Source organism: Melopsittacus undulatus, chromosome 9 (genome assembly GCF_012275295.1).
Source record: "Melopsittacus undulatus isolate bMelUnd1 chromosome 9, bMelUnd1.mat.Z, whole genome shotgun sequence".
In the NCBI taxonomy this organism is placed as follows: Eukaryota; Metazoa; Chordata; class Aves; order Psittaciformes; family Psittaculidae; genus Melopsittacus; species Melopsittacus undulatus.
In genome coordinates this window covers 41,807,512-41,827,532 of record NC_047535.1, presented here as the reverse complement: position 1 = coordinate 41,827,532, position 20,021 = coordinate 41,807,512, and the positions used below count along the sequence as shown (strand labels likewise).

The window sequence follows — 20,021 nt, the reverse complement described above, 5'->3', positions numbered from 1 at the left end:
GGAACAAGGGCTGGCCAGGAGCCCGCTCCACTGAGCTGGCTTGGGACATCCCTGGTACCTACACCAGTGAGGTGCAGGGGTATTTGGTGTCCTCACCTGGCTGGTTTCCTCTTGGCGTTTGCTCGGGCGTCAGAGCCTGCAGGGTTAGGTTGGGGTGGGTGAGACTTCCATAGCTCTTGGCAGGGGAGCTCAGTGGTCCTGGGCTGTGCCCACACCCCAGGCTGTGGTGCCTGTCCCAGGCTGGTTCAGTGGCTGTGCCCAAGGAGGCACTCTCAGCATGGGTTATCCTTGCCTCTGAATCCTTAGGGCTGCACAGCCATGGCCTGTCCCATTCCCAGCCTATCCTGGACCCAAACTTTCCCCTTCATCAGGAGCTGGCAGCGCATCCAGCCCAGTGGCTCGTGCTGCAGGGCTGGCAGTGCTGGCTTGCCTGGGGGAGCCTTGGGTGACACCCAGGCTGTCACGTCCCTCGCTGGCTCCAGCTGCCCCAGACCTGTGCAGGAGACCCGCACAGGGCAGGGGGTGGCAGTGCTCGCTGTGTCCCCAGCTCCATCTCCCCGCAGGTGATAACTGTGAAGTGGACAGTCGCTCCGGGCGCTGCGCTCCCGGCGTGTGCCGCAACGGCGGCACCTGCACCGACGGCGCCGACGGTGGCTTCCGCTGCCAGTGCCCGGCGGGCGGCTTCGAGAGCCCCTTCTGCGAGGTGTCCGCACGCTCCTTCCCACCGCGCTCCTTTGTCATGTTCCGAGGCCTGCGCCAGCGCTTCCACCTCACCCTCGCGCTCTCGTGAGTCCTCTCTTCCCTCACCGCACACCTCGCCCTGCTCTGGTGCCTTTGGTGCAGCCTGGGCCTGGCCAGGGCCTGGCTGATGCTCCCCACACCCCCGTGTTCGGAGCCTTGCCTCGGCTCAGGGCTGCCTGGGCTCTCTCAGCCACAGGGCTCTGGATGTGCACTGGCACATCTCCCCTGCTGTGCGCTCATCCCTTCCCTGCCCCAGCTCTCTGCCTCCATGCCAGGCCCCCGTGCTCCCACAGCACCCGTTGGATCAAGCTCCCAGCCCCTTCCCAGCTCAGTTTGCACCCAGGGCTGGACCCGGGTCTCTCCCTGTCCCCGTGCTGGGTGTGCACACAGGGGAACAGGGATCTCCATGTGCCCCTGGCACATGCTCTGCCCTCCTGCTTCCTCCTTGCCCCAGGTTCAGCACCGTGGAGCCCAGCGGCCTCCTGCTCTACAACGGGCGCCTGAACGAGCGGCACGACTTCCTGGCAGTGGAGATCATCCAGGGGCAGGTCCAGCTCAAGTACTCCACAGGTAGGCTTGGGGTGACCCCACATCCCTGCCATGGGGCTTGTGCTGTGGGAGCTGTGAGGAGGCCATCGCAGAGCAGGGGAAGGAGGGTGGTGAGTGTCAGTGGATGGCCCAGGGGATGGGTGTCTGTCCCAGGACCCTCCCTGCGCTTAGGAATGTAAGCACAGCAGTGGACTTGGGAGCACAAACCGGGACAAACCCTTCTGGTGTCTTTGCTGCCCTTCTGCCCCCTTCTGTCACTGTGAGTTCCACCTCCTGCCTTGCTGTGAGCCAGTCTGGAGAGGAGCACCCTCTGGGGAGGGCGGTTGCTATCCCATTGTTCCCATCTCTGCTCCTTTGTGCCCATACTGTGCCCCTCCTGCACCCATCCTGCCTGCCCCAAGGGGTGTAAGGCTCAGCTGCCAGGAGCACTGGGGCCTTGTGTTAACAATGGAGGCTTCCTTCCCCGTCCTGGGCCCTGCTCTGCTCCCCTGTCCTCTGCATGCAGTACTGGGTGGCCACTCTGCCACTGCTGCAGCTGGGCTGCCTGGCAGGAGGGCGGATGCAGGGTGCCAGGACACACTGCAGGCAGCCTGGACACGGGAGCCATCCCGGACGCTGGCTGCTGGTCCCAGGGCAGTGACTCCCCCAGCCCACTCCTGCTGCAAGGCCACAGTGAGCAGGGGCCACTGCCCTGAGCTGCCTCCCTGAAGCTCTTCTCCATCCCTGCATGGGGCTGTGGGCACCACTGTGCGCTTGGTGCCTGTGGGAGAGCTCAGCTCCCATCATCTCTGTCTGCAGGGGAGTCCAGCACAGTGGTGAGGCCCTACCTGCCAGGAGGTGTGAGTGATGGGCAGTGGCACACGCTGCAGCTCCGCTACTACAACAAGGTGTGTGTGCTCCGGCTGTCCCCACGCGTGCACCCCCCGCAAGGTGTGAGGGAGCAGCTCTGGCTCCTGTTCTCTGGCTCTGCCCTGGAGAGAAGGCAGAGGTGGTTCTGAGCCCTTGGGGATGGCTGCAGTGGAGCAGGCAGCCAAGTGCAGTGGGCGATTGACCCTCAGGTCAGCCCTTGGGGCTGTAAGAGTCCCCCAGTGTCACACACCTGGCACAGTGTGCGTGCCCATGTCCATCTCTGGCACTGTGCACTGCCTTGGGCTCCTGCTTCACGCACACCTCCAGCAGAGCAGTGAGGACCGGGCTGTGCTCAGGCCCTTTCCTCGCTGGATGCCTGGGTCTGGGTGTGTTGCTAATGCCCTGCCTCGGGTTTCAGCCCAGGGTCAGCGCCCTGGGGGTGGTGCAGGGCCCCTCCAAGGACAAGGTGGCCATCGTGACAGTGGATGAATGTGACGCCTCCGTGGCCCTGCAGTTCGGCAGCGAGATTGGGAACTACTCCTGTGCCGCAGAGGGGGTGCAGACCAGCTCCAAGAAGTGAGTTCCTTGGGGGCAGCTGGCACTGCTGCAGTGGGGACATGGTTGTGGTGTGGACACTGCTGCTGTGTCACATCTGGGACCTTGGCTCTGTGTGCCTGTCCCTGAGGATGTCATCCTGCATCCCAGCCCTTGCACTGGGGAGCACTGGCCAGCCTGAGGTCACTGTGGATCTCACAGCCCTGGGCTTCTGTCCTTGACAGGTCCCTGGACCTCACGGGTCCCTTGCTCCTCGGAGGGGTCCCCAACCTGCCGGAAAACTTCCCTGTCACTCACCGGGACTTTGTGGGATGCATGAGAGACCTGTACATCGACAGCAAACGCATCGACCTGGCCTCCTACATTGCCAACAACGGCACTGCTGCAGGTACCAGCCCCTCTGCTCCTGCCAGCCCCTGTCCTGGCAACTGCCTTTCACTGCTGGGCTGCAACAGCATCATGACAGCACAGCTGGAGCTGAGCAGCTTCCCATTGGAGAATGGGGCCTCCAGATCCTTCTAATCCCCAGTCCCCACCCCAGCTAATGTCCTGGGAGTATCCGCTGATCCCAAGTGGAGAGCCTGCAGGTCTAGTCTGGCATAAAGAACAGCAACAGCCTTGACCCTCATCCCTGAGCAGCCAGGCTTGCCCCTCTGGCAGCCTGGAAGGGGCTGCTGGGCAGTGCTGCCTCTCCACGTGGGCCAGGGAGATGTGGTGAGCAGGTAGAGTCTGACATGGGTGACCCTGATTCCTCCAGGCTGCCATGCCAAGCACACCTTCTGCGACTCCAGCCCTTGCAAGAATGGCGGCACCTGCTCTGTCAGCTGGGGAACCTTCTCCTGCCTCTGCCCCGTGGGCTTTGGGGGCAAAGATTGTCGCTACCGTGAGTGTATGGGCAGGGGGGTGCATGCAGGGCTGTGCGGGGGCTGCCGTGGAAGCAGAGTAAGGGGTTCATGTGAGATGAACCAGCTCTGCTGTCCTGCATCTAGTGCTCAGCCCTCCTCCTCAGCTCCACTTTCCTTTCCAGCCATGCACCATGCCCACTACTTCCAGGGCAACAGTGTCCTGACCTGGGATTTCAAGACGGATGTGAAGATCTCGGTGCCATGGTATCTGGGGTTGGCGTTTCGGACGCGCCAGCTGGATGGGGTGCTTCTGCAGGCCCACGCTGGCCAGTACACCACGCTGCTCTGCCAGGTACGGCCTCAGCCACAGCACTGTGCCCCAGCCCAGGAGAGCAGGAGCCTGCCCACCCTGCTGACCCCAGTGCAAGCAGAGGGTGGTTGTGGAGGGGTGCTCAGCAGGGCTGGGTTTCCCTCCCCATGTTCAGAGGGGGGATAGGCTGGGTGCAGCCGGAGCTGGCAATGGCTCACTGCTGGGGTTCCCTCTCTGCAGCTGGCTGGGGGGCTGCTGTCCTTCATGGTGAGCAGGGGCTCCGGGCGCAGCACCAGCCTCCTGCTGGACCAGCAGCAGCTCAGCGATGGGCGATGGCACGACCTGCAGCTGGAGCTGCGCGATGTCCGCAGCGGGCGAGACCTGCGCTACGTCATCACCCTCACCCTTGACTTTGGGCTCTACCAGGTAGGTGCTGCCTGAGATCCCTGCACCAGGGCAGGAGCTGTGTGGGATGCTTGGCATAAACAGGCCCCAGCACCCTCAGAGAGGGCTGGGACAGAGCTAATACCGCTTGTCCCATGTTACTGCCTTCCTTCTGCAGGACACCGTGGTTGTTGGAAATGAGCTACATGGTCTGAAGGTGAAACACCTGCACGTGGGGGGAGTCCCGGGCTCTGGCGAGGTGCAGAATGGGCTGAGGGGCTGCATACAGGTGAGTCCATGCTCTGAGCCTTCCCTTTTCTTTGGGTCTCTTACATGGAGAGGTGGAAACATGGGTCTGTCCTGCTGGTTACACTACCTCTGAGCATTCAAAGCTCTGAGGTGCCATGGGGCAGCCATAAAACTACACAGCATGGTGATGGGGGATGGCTGCCCCTGTGCGTCTGTGGAGGGCAGGAGAGCTGTGGCCTGCTGTGTGTGTCCTACCTCCCCTGTGACTTTGTCACCTGCATTGCAGGGTGTGCGACTGGGTGACAGTGTCACCGGGACAGTGCTGCCCAAGCCCAGCCATGCCCTGCACGTGGAGGCTGGCTGCAGCGTGCCGAGCCCCTGTGACTCCAGCCCCTGCCCAGCCAACAGCATCTGCAAGGACGAGTGGCAGAGCTACTCCTGTGTCTGCCAGCCAGGTAGGGCGGGCAGCACCCTGCCACCCCTTCACCCTGCATGCCTGTCTGTGTGCTCCTTCCTCCCCATGGCTCCCTCCTGTCACTGCTCTCCTGTCCCTCACCTGAGCAAGACACATCCCTGACAGACACTCCTCAACTCTTCTGGAGGGCTGAGTCCCTCCTGAGTCGCTCAATCCACTCCTTGATGCCCTGGCCCCTCTCAGGGCGAAGGTGCCTGTTTACATGGTGCTCTCTGCCCCCACCTCAGGGTACTACGGGGGTGACTGTGTGGATGTGTGTCACCTCAACCCCTGCAAGAACAAGTCCGTGTGTCGCCGCAAGCCAGGCTCGCCCCTGGGCTACGTGTGCGAGTGTGGAGAGAACTTCTTTGGGCAGTACTGTGAGCACAGGTGAGACGTGGGGCATGGGGCAGGGCCATGGCTCTGTGACCAGGGACCTCTCAGTGCCACCCGGCTCCTTGGAGCAGCTGGGCTGGTGGGGAGGAGGCTGGGGGGGTTGGTTGCTGTAACCGTGGGACTGTTTCTCTCCCCAGGATGGACCAGCAGTGTCCGAAGGGCTGGTGGGGGAACCCCACGTGCGGGCCTTGTAACTGCGACGTGAACAAGGGCTTTGACCCCGACTGCAATAAAACCAACGGGCAGTGCCACTGCAAGGTGAGGGGCACTGGGGACATGGGGCCATGGCCCGTGGTTTTCCTGGAGCCCTGCTTGTCCTTGATGCTGTTCCTTGTGCCATCCAAAGGCCTGGCAGCTGCCCAGGCCCTGCTTTGTGTGCCCACTTCTGGCCTGGGTCCCTGCTCAGCTCCTCTGGGGCTCTCCTGCCCTGGCTCAGTGACAGTGGGGGCAGCTCAGGAGGGCCTGGCCCTTCTCTGCCCTGGCTCCAGCAGCTCCCCAGGTGCTGGCCTTGCCGGCTGTCCCCATGGCTTGTCTGATGGCTGTCCCTGGCCCCCCAGGACTTCCACTACCGCCCCAAGGGCAGCGATACCTGCCTGCCCTGCGACTGCTACCCCGTGGGCTCCACCTCCCGCTCCTGTGACAGGGAGTCGGGCCGGTGCCACTGCCGGCCCGGGGTCATCGGCCGCCAGTGCAATGGCTGCGACAGCCCCTTCGCCGAGGTGACACCCAGTGGGTGCGAGGGTGAGTGTGGGGACCTGGTGCATGGGCTCGGTGTCGGTGAGCACCCTGGTGACAGCCCCTCGCCTCTGTGTCCCCACAGTGCTCTATGATGGCTGCCCCAAAAGCCTCAAGGCGGGTGTGTGGTGGCCCCAGACCAAGTTTGGCTTCTCGGCTGTGGTGCTGTGTCCCAAAGGCTCCTTGGGTGAGTGGGGGATGCGGTGGGGAGGAGGCAGCCTGGCCATCCTGCCGGGGGCTGTAGCAGCCCCAGCAGTGTCTCTTTGTGCTGTCCCAGTCCCATTTAGCTGGGCTTGAGGGCTGGGAGAAGGAAGTTGAAGAAGAAAGAGAGCAGAGAGGGCTGGGAACAGGCTGTGGGGTCTGTCACCCCCCCAAGACTTTGCTGTTCCCTTGGCCTTGGTCTCCACCTTCTCCCTGCTGGTTTTTGGTTTCGGAGGGCTTGAGGCTGGGGTCAGGCATCTCAGTGCCTGCAGTGCCTTGCTGCGGCTCCGCTGGCCCCAGCCTCGGTGTGTGCTGCCAGGGGAGCAGGGCACAGCGTGCGTTAGGTGAGTGTCTGGGTAGGAGTCGGTGTCCCAGGCTGGACGAGGCCGTCCCGGGTGGCAGCAAGGGCACGAGCAGGGGTCTGGGGCTGTAGGGCAGTGCAAGCCCCCGGGGACAATACAAACGCTGTCCTTCTCCAGCCGCTCGCCCCGGGAGGAGGCAGGTTCGGCTCCTAACTGTTGTCGCTTCTCTCCCCGGTTCTCTCGCCCTCCGTGCTCAGGCTTGAGGGGTGCAGGTAAGGTTGTTCCCAACTCCTTCCCCCTGTGCTGTAAGGGCTGTGCCATGTGGCTTTCCCCTGTGCTTCCTGCCTGGCACCCTGCTCACCCCTGCGCTTTACCCACTGCTTCTGGAGCTGCCGAGTGTCTTCCCAATGCTTTGCCTGGCCTTGCTGCTCCTCCACACTGTTCCCTGCTCCCAGCACACTAACCAGCACAAACCTGGCTGCAGCTGCATGCAGCCCCTGCCACCCTCTGCTCTGAGCCTGCAGCGCCCTGCTCCCGCTGCAATGAGTCCTGCTCTGCTGGGCTGCTACCTGCTTGCTTAGGCTGGGAGGGAAGGAGCTGGTGATGAGCAATGGGTGGTGGGGCCAAGGAGGAATGGCCGTGGGGTGGAGGAAAGGGGTTGCTTTTTGAGCAGGGCCAGGAACTGATGGACATGCACAACACAAGGTCCAGTGCCCTCTGCCCACTGGCAAGGGAGGCTGGATCCTGGCCCGGTGTGCAGCTCAGCTGATCTGTTCCTTGTTGATGCCTGTCCTTGCTGGGGGAAGGCTGGCAGTGCGGAGGTGTCTGTTCTCCCTGCTCCCAGCTGGGCTTCTGCCGCCAGGGAAGCGTGGCTGGGGAGGACAGGTAGGAGCTGGAGATGGTGGCACAGGCAGTGACCAGAGTGTGTTGCAGGCTCCCCCTCCCCATCCTGGCCATGCTGCTGTCCTCCCCCAGGCATGGTCCTGGGTGGGCTCCTGTGCATCCTCAGGAGGTTCTGGTCCAAGTCCTGCCAGGTACACTGGGGTTCCTCATGCTCCCAGCCCAGGACACTGCTGGCTTTGGCAGTGCTTTGGTGGTGGTCAGCAGCTGACCCCGTTCATTGCTGGTGCCTCCATTGCTGTGTGGCAGCACTTGGGCCCCAGCCAGGAGCTGGGGTCTTGTGCTGGTGGGGGGTCCTCCAGCCCCCTCAGCTGCAGGGCCTCATCCCTGGGGTGGGTTTGCCAGCTCCACAGCAGGCCTCTTGTCCTCCTCTGGTGATGTTGCCCTGTAGAGAAGCAGCCCTCAGCAGGCATTGCAGGCTGTCAGCAGGGGATGCCTGCAGCTGCATGGGCTTCCCAAGTTCAGGGTATGATGTGCCCTTGGGACACAGACACATCCCCAGAGGGACCAGGGGCTTCTCCAGCCCAAGCCCTGCCAAGGCACTTATTCCTCTGCAATTGTGTGTGATGCAGCCCAGAGGCCCACAGGGGAACCCAGCTCCTGCAGTGAGCAGCTTGCCGAGGTGGTGCAGACCAAGGGTGAATGGGCTGCACTGGTGCAAAGCAGGAGGATGGCCCTGAGGTGTTACAGGCCCTCCCCATCACTTGCCAGTGCTGCTCTTTGGGATTAGCTGGTGCAGAGGGTCCCTGTGGTGGGGGATGCAGAGGGGAGGCATCTGTCCTGTGCTGAGCTTCCAACATGCTCTTCCTTCTGGCTCTAGGTGCAGCCGTCAGACACTGTGATGAGGAGAAGGGCTGGCAGGAGCCAGATCTCTTCAACTGCACATCACCTGCCTTCAAGGAGCTCTCCATGCTGGTAATCCTCTCTCTGCTCTGCAGCCCTGGCAGAGCAGGAGCTGTGTGAGCAAGGTTTCAAAGAGCTCAGCTCTCCTTGGGCACCTGGAGTAGGAAAGGGCCTTGCCACAGTGCTCAGCACCTTTCTCATCTGTCCCAAACCCATCATGTGGGAGCACTGAGCTGAGCTGAACTTCCCTTGGTTTCATCTAATCTGGGAGGCCCTGTCAGAAGTGACCTGTGTCCTGTCCCTGTATTTGAGAGGAGCACAACTACTCCCTGAAGGCAGTTGAGCAGGGCTGACCTGTTTGGAGCTGGTGGGTGTCTGTTCCATGGGACATCTGAACCCCCAGACTCTGCCAGTGACAAATCCCTTTGAAATACCTGGATGAGTTTATGGAACCCGTGCACCAATTGTAGCTGAAAGCAGGAGGCCAGCAGGGAAGGAGCACTAGATGCTTGCCCTGTCCTTTCATCTCCTTGGCCCCAGTGGTGTGCAGCACTGGGTTAGCTGGGCCAGTGCATCCCTGGTGTGTTGCTGGAGATGCTCCCTGTTCTGGTGACCACCACTGGGAGTATCTGTGTCTTCAGAAATAATCCCTGGGTCCAGCAGTGCCTGCAGCCTCCCAGTTTCCACTGAGAAACCTGTGTAATGGTTGAATCCCTTCCTTTCACCCCACTGGCAGCTGGAGGGTTTGGAGAGGAACAAGACTGAGCTCAACACAATTGAAGCCAAGAAGCTGGCCCACCGGCTCCGGGCTGTGACTGACCACATGGACCACTACTTTGGGAATGATGTGCACATCACCTTCCGCCTGCTGTCCCGCCTCATGGCCTTTGAGAGCCAGCAGCGAGGCTTCGGCCTCACAGCCACACAGGATGCCCACTTCAATGAGGTGAGGCCTTCCCCAGAGCACAGTGGCTTCTGCTGCTGCTTCTCTTCAACAGCCACCCTCAGCCTGGGTCTCGGGGGGGTTCAGGATGTGACGCCACATCAAGAGCACTGGGCTCTCCAGTGCCACACAGCCACTGTCCCACAGGAGTGACAGTGGTGGAGGTCACCTCTGGGGTTGGGACTGGAGCACAGGGTGCATGAGGAGTAGCAGAGAGCTGGGTTTGTTCAGCCTGGGAAGGCACAGGGAGATCTTATTGCTGCTTGCATGTCCCTCATGGCAGTGGTGCAGGGAAGGTGTCTCTGTAGAGTGCTGGCTGATGAGTGTTGAGGGTGGGGGGCTGCCGTAGCAGAAAGTACCCCCTTCCCTGAGCCCTTGTGCAGGAAGCTGGGCAGGAGCAGCACGCTGCAGCCCGGGGTGGCCAGGAGGGGCCCAAAGGCAGCAGCTCCTTCCCTCCCTGTCCCTGCAGAACCTGCTGCGCGCCGGCAGCGCGGTGCTGGCGCTGGAGAACCGGGAGCACTGGGCCATGCTGCCGCACAGCGAGCACGGCAGCGCCAGCCTCATGGAGCAGCTGCGGGACTACTCAGGCACGCTGGCCAGCAACATGAAGCTCACCTACCTCAACCCTGTCGGCGTCGTCACCCCCAACATCAGTGAGTAGGAGCTGGCTGCTGGTGGGGCCTGGCTGGGGCGGTGCAGAGCTGCTCCTCCATCACACCCGTGCCCTTCTCAGTGCACTTCATCTCTGCAAGGGCTCTCCTGAACACTGGAGGTGTTTGTGAGAGACCTCCTGCTCCCATCCCTGCCTGCAGTAGCTGACACCCCACCAAGAGCCAGCAGGGCCAGGAGTGTGCTGCCCACTCCCAGTTCCCTCCCAGTGTCAAGTGAAAAAGCTCAGTGGTGGAAGGAGTCTGCCCAATGGCAGAGCAAGGATCTGGGCTGGGAAGGAACCCTGTGGGTGCTGGGATTTCATGTCCTGCCCAAACATGGGACGTATCCACAACCCAGCCTATGGCCCATACGGTCCCTCTGATGATGATTTCAAATGTGGGGTGCTCTGGAGCACACTTGTCTCCAGGTGGCCATCCTGGAGCTGCCTTCCCTCCCCTGCTGCAGTGCTGAGCATCGACCGCATGGAGAACCGCTCCCACGTGCGCCGGCGCTACCCTCGCTACCACAGCAGCCTCTTCCGGGGCCAGCCCGCCTGGGACCCCCACACGCACGTTGTGCTGCCGCTGTCGGTGCTCAGCCCCCCGAAAGGTGAAGGTGAGTGTGTGAGCATCACTGGAGGAGCAGTGTGAGGGGGCATGGCTGCTGGGGAGGGTGTAGAGTCATGGGGTGGTTTGGGTTGGAAAAGTCATAGAATCATGGAATGGTTTGCACTGGAAGGGACCTTTAAAGGTCATTTAGTCTGCATGCACCCTGCTGAGACTGGCTCTGACAGAGGTCCACAGGCCACCTCTGAGGGCTCAGAGCTTCTGATCTCACCCATCCCGAAGGCTCCTGCCAGCCTCACACACTGCCTTCAGAGCAGCCTGTATGTGTGTATGTATGTGTGTATGTATGTGTGTGTATGTGTGTGTGTTCTCACTGCTCAGTTGTGTCCTCAGCTGCCCCCACAGCAGTGCCCACGGCGGCTGGGGGTGAGGGGAACTACACGGTGGAGAGCTCCTCCCCAGGGCAGGCGCTGCCAGAGCCCGAGCCTGCTCTCACCGTCATCATCCTCATCATGTACCGCACGCTGGGGGGGCTGCTGCCTGCACGCTACCAGGTGGATCGCCGCAGTGTCAGGTACGTCCTCCCTTGCCCTCCACGAGCACCAGTGCAAAGGGGCTTCTGCCTTCTCCCCTGGCAGTGGCTGGGGTTTGGTTCCAGGCAGTTGGCCCAGTGGTGCTCTGCCTGTTCCCACCTTGGTGTTGCTCAGCCTCACGTTTCCTGATGCCTTGGTACGGGCTGGGCAGAGCTGTTGCATCCGGGGTGCCCAGGAGTCCCTGAAGGTGACATCTCCAGGCACACTGATGGCAGAGCTCTGTTGCTCCTTGCAGGCTCCCCAAGAATCCTGTGATGAACTCCCCCATCGTGAGTGTGTCCGTGTTCAGCAATCACACCTTCCTGCGGGGGCCCCTGGACACCCCTCTTGTGCTGGAGTTTCACCTGCTGGAGACAGCCAACAGGAGCAAACCTCTCTGTGTCCAGTGGAACCACTCCAACCCGTGAGTTGGGCACAGTGGGGCCACTCTTTGAGCTGCTTTCCTCAGGCACCTGCCTCTGCAGTCCCCAGGTTGCCCTGGCCATGACAGGTGGTGCCTGGGCAGCACTGGGACGTGGGGTTTTTGCCCTCTGCCAGGGGGTTCATTCCTGCTGGGAGGGCACAGTAGGATCACAGCAGAGCTCTGGCTCCAGCACTTGAGCTGTAGGAGCACAGTTGTATCTGCTGGTGGAAAATCCTTGCTATTCACCCCTCTTTTCTGCAGTTCGTTCCCTGCACACCCTGCTCATCTGTGTTCTCTCCTCTGCTCTTTGGTGGCTGCAGGACCAACCCCTCTGGCTTCTGGACAGCCAGGGACTGCGAGCTCGTGTACCGAAACACCACCCACGTGCACTGCCAGTGCTCCCAGTTTGGCACCTTTGGGGTTCTGATGGACAGCTCGCACAGAGAGGTAACCCCAGCCTGCAGGGCTCCAAGGGGGCTGTTAGCAGGCACAGGCAGAAAATTTCCCTGTGGGGCACAAGTAGAGTTTGGGACCTCAGCAGTCTTCCCATGCCTCCCCCTGACACTGCCGTTTGCCTTTGGTTCTCTGCTGCTGCAGCAACTGGAAGGTGACCTGGAGACATTGGCAATTGTCACCTATTCCTTGGTGTCTCTCTCCTTGGTGGCTCTGCTGCTGACCTTCTCCTTCCTGACCTGCCTCAAAGGCCTCAAGTCCAACACACGTGGCATCCACTCCAACATATCAGTCACCCTCTTCTTCTCAGAGCTGCTCTTTCTCCTGGGCATCAACCACACTGAGAACCAGGTCTGTGGCTTGAACAAGCACATGGGGTAGGGACGAGGCGTGGTTGGTGCAGTTACCATTGGCACCATGGGACCATCTCTGAGTGGCTTTTGTCTCCCCAGTTTCTTTGCACTGTGATTGCCATCCTCCTCCACTGCTTCTTCCTCTCCACCTTCGCCTGGCTCTTTGTCCAGGGCCTCCACATCTACCGCATGCAGACGGAAGCTCGCAACGTCAACTTCGGGGCCATGCGCTTCTACTACGCCATCGGCTGGGGGGTGCCCTCCATCATCACCGGTATGAGCTGCTCATCCTGCAGCCATCAGTGCTCAGCAGCCTCCTGACCCCCACTGCTCCCCCACTTACTTATCCTATGGGGAGAGCTGAGGGAGGGCTTGCCACAGCCAGCAGTGCTGTGGTGCTCCGCTGGGGACCACGTATCAAGGGCTGTTGTCTTGCTAATGGGGACAAGTAATTCTTCAGCACATCTCCCTTCCTCACACAGGGCTGGCTGTTGGCCTGGATCCTGAGGGCTACGGGAACCCTGACTTCTGCTGGATTTCCATTCATGATAAGCTGGTCTGGAGCTTTGCAGGCCCCATTACTGTCGTCATTGTGGTAAAACCCTGTCCTGTTTCCCCCCCAGCCCTCTCCTGCCTCCCTTCTGCACACCACGGGCACTCACCCCTTCCTTGGCTGCCCACTGCCTGCCCTGTTCTCTGTACAGCCCTTCCTCAGCCAGGGCCCTCGCTCTGTCCCTCCTCACTCCAGTCAAACCCAGGGGAGGCCATGGCTCAGGCATGAAGGGGAAAGGAGGGGACACTCACATGGGCCTGACAGAGCTGGGGTCTGCCCATGCTCTGTGCTGGGGATGTCAGGTCAGAGCCAGCCCTTGGCACTGCTTCTAATCAGTGCCAACACTTTCAGATGAATGGGGTCATGTTCCTGCTTGTGGCCAAGATGTCCTGTTCCCCTGGCCAAAAGGAGACCAAGAAGAAGGCGGTTCTGTGAGTATCAGTGGCCCAGCTCCCAGCAGAGCTCCTGTGGCTCGTGGTTTTTAGCAGATTCAGTGACCATGCTCCTCCTTCCACCATCGCAGAGGGCCCCTCTGTGCATCAGTGTCAGCCTTGCAGCCACCCTCCTCTCCCACACCTCCCAGCCACGTTAACCCTTCCTAAACTTTGTCCTTTCCTCTTGTTCCTAAGTCCCCATCTCCAAACTGTCCCACCAGCCTGTCCCCTTCCCCAGCTGCTCTCACAGCCACCCCTGTGTCTGCTTGGATTCAACACTGCCCTCACCAACTCGCAGCCCATGCTTCTTCCTCTCCTACATGCTCCTTCTGAGACCTTTCCCTGCTCCCTCCTGGGCCAGCCTTGGAGCTTGGCTCCACTCTTTGTGCCTCCAAATGACCCGCGTTGTTTGGGGCCCTGTGTTTGCCATGTGTGATCCAGAAGGGAAGGTCTGGGAGTCGGGAGGAGCTGAGCTGCTGTGCAGGGATGTTCCCCTCTGGATCTCTGTCTGTGAGCTCTAAATGTAGATTAACAATACGCACTAACCGCTGGGTGTGTGTCTCTGTGCCTGTCTGTCTGTCTCTCTCTCTCCAGCATGACGTTACGGAGCTCCTTTGTTCTGCTTCTAATTATTAGCACTACCTGGCTCTTTGGCCTCTTGGCTGTCAACAACAGTGTCCTGGCTTTCCACTACCTCTACACTGTCCTCTGCAGCCTCCAGGTAACTGCCCAGCCTCTGCCAGGGGAGGGCTCGGCTCGGCTCAGCCCAGGAGGGCACTGCCGTCTATGGAAAGCAGGGTCCTTGTGCCTCCACTGTCACCCCTGCAGCAGCACGTGGCTCTGCCACTCCTCACTGCTGTGCCCGTGGTGAGCATGGTGTGAGCAGGAGGTGACATTCAAGGGACAGCAAGGACCATGTCTGGAGGGAAGGGGCCTCCATGCTCTCCAAGGGCAGAGCAAGAGAGCAGCCTGCAGTGGAGGTGTTGGACACCCCAGATATGACCCAACCCACAGCAGCATCCCACAGACCTCCTGCCACCACCGTGGCTGGTGTTGCTGCAGGGGACACTGCCACGGGGCTCTGTGGCCACTGCCAGCCAGGACTCCCCAGCCTGTCCTCCCTCACCCGTGCCCACTGTGGAGGCACTGAGGAGCGATTTGGTGCATCCCAGGCCAGGTGCCCACCATGGCTGATGTGCTGGACCCTGGAGGAGCCAGGGCCGTTTCGGTGCTGGCACTGTGTGTTGGCTGGCAGCGAGGGCTGCCTCATGGTGTCTCTCCTGCAGGGGCTGGCTGTGCTGGTCCTGTTCTGCGTGCTGAACGAGGAGGTGCGGGAGGCCTGGAAGCTGGCCTGCCTTGGCAAGAAGGGGCACAGCGAGGAGGCCACGAGGAGCACGCAGGTAGGTGAGAGCAGGAGCAGCCAGGGGCTGGGGACAGGCTGCCTGCCTGGGACTGGAGCTGATGGGAATGGCCCCGCTTCCCGGGATGCTGCCGCACCTCCCTCAGAGGGCACGTGCCCTGTCTCCTCTCCCTGCCTGTCCAGGGCCCCAGTGCCTACAACAACACAGCGCTGTTCGAGGAGAGCGGGCTCATCCGCATCACCCTGGGGGCCTCCACCATCTCCTCGGTGAGCAGCGTGCGCTCGGCCCGCACCCACTCCAGCCAGCGCGCATACCTCAGGTAGGGACCACGGCACCAGCAGAGCCAGGCTCTGGGTGCCAGGGGAGCACGTGGGCAGAGCTGGGCTCCTGCATCTGTGACCCTTTGGCCTCCTGCTTTGCAGAGACAACGTGACGGCCCGGCAGGGCTCTGCTCTGGATCACAGCTTGTTGGCGCATGCCGGCCCCACGGACATTGATGTGGCCATCTTCCACCGCGATGCTGGCGGAGGTAAGATTCAGCCCCATGCCTGCGTGTGGTGGCTGTGTGCTTACCTCCTTCACCCTGTGTTCAGCAGTGACTTCCAAATGTGCTCTGGGTAGGAGAGAGAGGCAGTTACCGTGCTGCTTTAGCACAATCTCCCCCCGAGCTGATGCAAAGGGCAGTTCCCAAGGAGCTAGAAATAGAGGAGAGGACAGAGGCTCTTGTGAGGTCCCTGGGGATGCTGGGCTCCCCAGCAGAGCACAAGACATCTGACTCAGTGGGGTGAGGCCAGTGGATGGGTCATGAGACGGGTGAGCAGAGGCTGAGGGGGCTGGATTTGCTCAGCCAGGAGGAAGAGGAGGCAAGGGGGATCTTACAGCTATTTGGAGCTGCCTTGTGAGGAGGTACAGTGGGGCAGAGAGAGGCTGCTCTCAGGGAGGAGCAGCAGGCACAGGGTGCAGCCCAGGGGTGGTCACTGGGGCTCAGTCAGGCTGGGTCCTTGTGAGTGTTCTGCCTTCCTGGCCCCGCCACCGGGACCCTCTCCTGCCATCATCCCAAATGTCCCCCCACTGTGGTGTCCCTGCAGACCAGGACTCGGACTCAGACAGTGACCTGTCCCTGGACGAGGAGCGCAGCCTGTCCATCCCGTCCTCGGAGAGCGAGGAGAACGTGCGCCTGCGGGGCCGCTTCCAGCGTGGGGCAAAGCGCACAGCACACAGCGAGCGGCTCCTCACTCACCCCGCCAACACCGCGCCCAAAGGCAGGTCCCAGGGCTCCGGTGGGCAGGGCTGAGCTCAGGCTATGTCCTGTGGTGCCTTCAAGTACTGCTCACATGTTCTCTCCCTCTTCCCCTTCTGCTGTGTCCTTCGCCAGACGTGGATGGCAATGAGCTCATGTCGTACTGGCCAGCTCTGGGCGAGTGCGAGGTGCACCCCTGCTCCCTGCAGAAGTGGGGCTCTGAGCGGAAGCTGGGATTCGACATCAACAAGGATGCAGCCAACAATAATCAGCCAGACCTGGCCTTGACCAGCGGGGATGAAAACTCCCTCACCCAGACCCAGCGGCAAAGGAAAGGTAACAGCCTGGAGCAAGTGGGCAAGGGTGGCCTTGCCTGTATCAGGTTGACATGGTTCTGAAGGCTCAGCATCAGATCCATCTTGTCATGGAACAGGGTGCCCAGAGGAGCTGTGGCTGCGCCATCCCTCGCAGTGTTCAAGGCCAGGTTGAACACAGGGGCTTGGAGCAACTGCTCCAGTGGAAGGGGTCCCTGCCCATGGCAGGGATTGAACTGAATGAGCTTTAAGGTCCCTTCCAACACAACCTGCACTGTGATTCTATGATGGCCTTGGGGAGGTATAGCTTATCTCCCCTGGCTGTCGTGCTCTTGTCACTGTTGGGCAAAGTTTGACTTCTCTTTCTGTCCCGTGCAGGGATTTTGAAGAACCGGCTCCAGTACCCCCCTCCTCTGCAAGGGCTGCCCTCCGTCGGCAGGATGACCAACGAGCTGACATGGTACAAGACCTCCACACTGGGCCACAGGGCTGTCCCCGCTGCCTCCTATGGTAGGATCTACTCGGGGGCGGGCAGCCTGTCGCAGCCAGCCAGCCGGTACTCGTCACGGGAGCAGCTTGACATGCTCATGAGGAGACAGATGTCCCGGGAGCAGCTGAGCAGGCACAACTCAGGAGAGTGCCTGGAAGCCGTGCCCAGCCGCCGTGGCTCCAGGGAGGAGCTGGACACCATCCCCAGCAGGCACGGCTCTTCTGAGCACCTGGAGAGCGTCCTGAGCAGGCACGGGTCCAGGGAGACCTTGGATCTGCTCGCTGCTAGGCCCAGCCAGCGTGACCACGGGAGCACGCTGCCCCGGAGGCAGGGCTCCAGAGACCACCTGGACACCTTGCCCTGCAGATTTGGGTCACGGGAGCAGCTAGACTATGGGCCGGTCAGAGAGGTGTCTAGAGAGTGGCTAAACACATTGCCAAGCAGGCAGGTGTCCAGAGACCGAATAGACACGCTGCCAAGTCGAGATCCTTCTCGAGAACAATTGGATTTGCTTTCTAGAAGACAGCTTTCAAGGGACCAGCTAGCATCGGCTAGACAAACTTCAAGGGAGCAGCTGGACTTTCTGTCCAGAAGATGTAATTCCAGAGAGCCTCTGGACACAGTGCCTAGCAGGCATCCCTCGCAGGACAGCCTGGGGAGTCTGGCTCGGAGGCAGCTCTCTAGGGAAAGCCTAGAGCCGCTGGCGAGGGGGCAGCCTTCTCGAGAGACCCTGGAGGCCGTGCCCAGCCGACACCCTTCCACGGAACAGTTAGATATCCTTTCCTCCATCCTTGCTTCCTTTAACTCCTCCGTCCTGTCCTCGGTGCAATCTTCCAGCACGCCTTCGTGCCCACAGACCACTGCCACCGCCTCTGCCATGCAGACCTCGGTGCCCTCCGCACTGTGCCCCTCGACGCCTCGCTCCACCACCTCCCACAGCATTTCCGAGCTGTCGCCAGACTCAGAGTAAGTCTGTCCCTTCCTCGGCTGGGCCTCGGGCATCGCCTGCCTGCCTGGCCTCTTCCCACAGGGGCTGGCTTGGGGGGAGCGGGCGGTGGGGGGGTCCCCTGTGGTCAGTGGTCTGCTGGCCCTGAGCAGTGACCAGGCAGGAGAACCCTCAGGAGCGGCAGTCACACTGCAGCATGAGCAGACCCATCAGTGGGGCTGGGGCTGTCGGAGGGTATGGCCCTTGCTTGTGGCTGCTGTAGTCCCCATGAGGGGATGTGTGTGAGGGCCAGGCTGGAGAGGAGGAGGGAGCCCAAGTCCTGCTGCAGCCCTGCCTGCCCCAGCCATATTTCTCCCCAGGAACCCTGTCCCACTCTCATTTCTTCCCCTCCAGCTCTGCTCCCTGCTGGCATCACTCCCATCCCATCCTTCCTTGAGCACTCTGCTGCAGTGGAAGGTGTCCCTGCCCGTGGCAGGGGTTGGAGCTGAAGGAGCTTTAAGGTCCCTTCAACACAAAGCAGTCTGGGATTCTGATTCGTCTTCCTTGAGTTCAGGGACTTGGAGACAGGAGTGGGTTCTGCCCTGTCCTCGTTGGCATGGCTGGGAGGCAGCTGGAGCCGGGGGGTGATACCACAGCTTAACGCTGCTTTTCTTCCCTTCGAGAAGGATCACGAGGAACGAGGGGCATTCCTGAGGGCCGGAGCTGAGCATGGGAGAGATGGAAGCCACAGGGCCCTTTGCCTGGCGCTGCCAGCTGAGGTTTGGTGTCCCACAGGCAGGGGCCAGAACTGGTGCTGGTCGGAGGCCCCAGCCCAGCCCTGCCTGCCCCTGCCCGAGGGGGCTGGGAGCCCCCCACCCTCGCCTGCCTGGGGTGATGGCTACAGCGGGAGGGTGCTGGGTGAGGGTGACACCTCCAGCCCACCCTGGACCCAGCTCTCTATATGTGGGGGGGGCTCAGGGGCAGCCCAGGCCCTGGGTTGGGGGAGGGTTTTCTACCTTTTTGTATCTTTGTAATCAGAGAGAAGAGAAATTTCTATGGTTATTTTTACGGATGGTCTGTTCCCAGGACCTGCAGTGTTTGTTTCACCCAGAGCCCTTTGCCAGCCTCCCTGGGGTACCAGGGACCATGATCCCAGAGCACGGGGGGGCCGTGTGGGGCAGCCCTCCCACCACCTGCTGCTCCTCACCTCCTGCCCTGCACCTCCACATGTGTCTTGTAGAGCAAACCTCTCGGTTGTGGGTCCCAGTGGGGAGCTGGGTGGTCACAGCCCTGCCCAGCAGTGGGCTGGGCTGGTCCCAGAGCCGGCACTTGTCCTGTGGAGGATTGGTAGCCACAGCAACAGGAGCCCTGGGCTCCAGCATTGCCCACAGCAGCTGTGTAGCTGGTTCCATGTGGGCTGTGTCTGTACCCGCATCCCTGCAGCTGCAGAGGACCCCAGCTCAGAGCACCCGGGTTTTGGGAGACGACAATGAGCAGCACTTGGTGCTCTGGGACCTCGGGCTGTGCTGACCGGTGGCTCCTCTGCTCCCGGGTGCCTGGTGCTGCCATGGGCTGACCCCACTGCTGTGCCTGCCCCAGCCCAGCAGTGCCCTGCTCCTTGCTCCTCACTGCCTTACAGCCCCGCGCAGCCCCTGCTGCCGGGCCACCATCCTTGGCTACGGCCCCACTCATGCGGAGGGGACACGAGGGCTGGGTGCTTGCTGTGCCCCGCTCCCGGCACGGGGCCTGCTGCCATGTTTACAGCTGCTGGGACCTGTGTGCGCAGGGACAGGCTCTGGCCCCTCCGTGCCTCCCGGCTTTGCCTTTGGGACCAAGCTCCCTGCCACGTGCCGCAGTCCTGGGCCCGTGCTGCTGCTGGGCCGGGTCCAGGGCTCTTTGTGCTGGTGCCAAACGGGGAGCAAGTGACAAGTGCCAAAACAGAAGCGAGCGGTGGAGCTGGCGCTGCCCCCACAGAGCTGGGCCAGGCAAGGAGCAGGAGCCGGTCTGAGGCTTCCTACCTGATTGTAGTGCTGCGGCCTGGGCCTGGGGAGCATCCTGCTTGGTTTGGGTTTGTTTCCTTGGGGGCTTTGGTTGGTTTTGGTTTCTTTCCTCTGTCCATCTCCCAGTGCTGTGGGCAGGGAGGTGCCTGTGCCCTCCCTCGCCCCGGCTGTGTAAAAGTGTATCATGGAAGCGCCAGATTTGGTAATAAAGGTCTATAAAGTGGTGCTGGGCTCGTTGCCGTCTGTCCTGCACCCACACCTGGGGCTGGGGCTCAAGGCAATGCTGGGGGCCAGGGCTTCACGTGCAGCTTGAACCTGACTGTGCCTGCGCTGGTGCCAGTGCTGGCCTCAGCTGGCAGCTCCGTGAGGCCACAAGGCTGTGGTTTGCTGTGGGGCCCAGCCGGGAGCTGCCAGCACCTCTGGCCAGCA

At 61.6% G+C, this 20,021-nt stretch overlaps 1 protein-coding gene across 3 annotated transcripts in view; it reads left to right on the top strand.

The window, feature by feature from the left end:
* CELSR3 (cadherin EGF LAG seven-pass G-type receptor 3) overlaps positions 1-19,816 on the top strand; it is a 29,449-nt gene extending 9,633 nt beyond the window's left edge. Inside the window, exons 3-35 of one of the 3 annotated variants that reach the window (XM_034066523.1) lie at positions 564-786; positions 1,196-1,311; positions 2,089-2,177; positions 2,558-2,715; positions 2,919-3,082; positions 3,452-3,577; positions 3,722-3,891; positions 4,090-4,275; positions 4,412-4,522; positions 4,769-4,937; positions 5,185-5,326; positions 5,470-5,590; positions 5,890-6,073; positions 6,153-6,254; positions 8,291-8,385; positions 9,050-9,259; positions 9,726-9,909; positions 10,373-10,522; positions 10,879-11,047; positions 11,302-11,469; positions 11,790-11,916; positions 12,067-12,273; positions 12,375-12,549; positions 12,758-12,870; positions 13,180-13,259; positions 13,857-13,983; positions 14,549-14,662; positions 14,806-14,942; positions 15,046-15,152; positions 15,712-15,885; positions 15,999-16,199; positions 16,556-17,633; positions 18,279-19,816. In XM_034066523.1, coding sequence (XP_033922414.1) covers positions 564-786; positions 1,196-1,311; positions 2,089-2,177; positions 2,558-2,715; positions 2,919-3,082; positions 3,452-3,577; positions 3,722-3,891; positions 4,090-4,275; positions 4,412-4,522; positions 4,769-4,937; positions 5,185-5,326; positions 5,470-5,590; positions 5,890-6,073; positions 6,153-6,254; positions 8,291-8,385; positions 9,050-9,259; positions 9,726-9,909; positions 10,373-10,522; positions 10,879-11,047; positions 11,302-11,469; positions 11,790-11,916; positions 12,067-12,273; positions 12,375-12,549; positions 12,758-12,870; positions 13,180-13,259; positions 13,857-13,983; positions 14,549-14,662; positions 14,806-14,942; positions 15,046-15,152; positions 15,712-15,885; positions 15,999-16,199; positions 16,556-17,633; positions 18,279-18,306 — 5,705 coding nt within the window. In that variant the 3' untranslated portion in view covers positions 18,307-19,816. Of the gene's footprint in view, positions 1-563; positions 787-1,195; positions 1,312-2,088; positions 2,178-2,557; positions 2,716-2,918; positions 3,083-3,451; positions 3,578-3,721; positions 3,892-4,089; positions 4,276-4,411; positions 4,523-4,768; positions 4,938-5,184; positions 5,327-5,469; positions 5,591-5,889; positions 6,074-6,152; positions 6,255-8,290; positions 8,386-9,049; positions 9,260-9,725; positions 9,910-10,372; positions 10,523-10,866; positions 11,048-11,301; positions 11,470-11,789; positions 11,917-12,066; positions 12,274-12,374; positions 12,550-12,757; positions 12,871-13,179; positions 13,260-13,856; positions 13,984-14,548; positions 14,663-14,805; positions 14,943-15,045; positions 15,153-15,711; positions 15,886-15,998; positions 16,200-16,555; positions 17,634-18,278 lie in introns of those variants that run through there. The other 2 variants (XR_004550047.1, XR_004550046.1) reach the window with 2 other exon arrangements.
* The last annotated feature ends 205 nt before the right edge of the window (positions 19,817-20,021 follow it).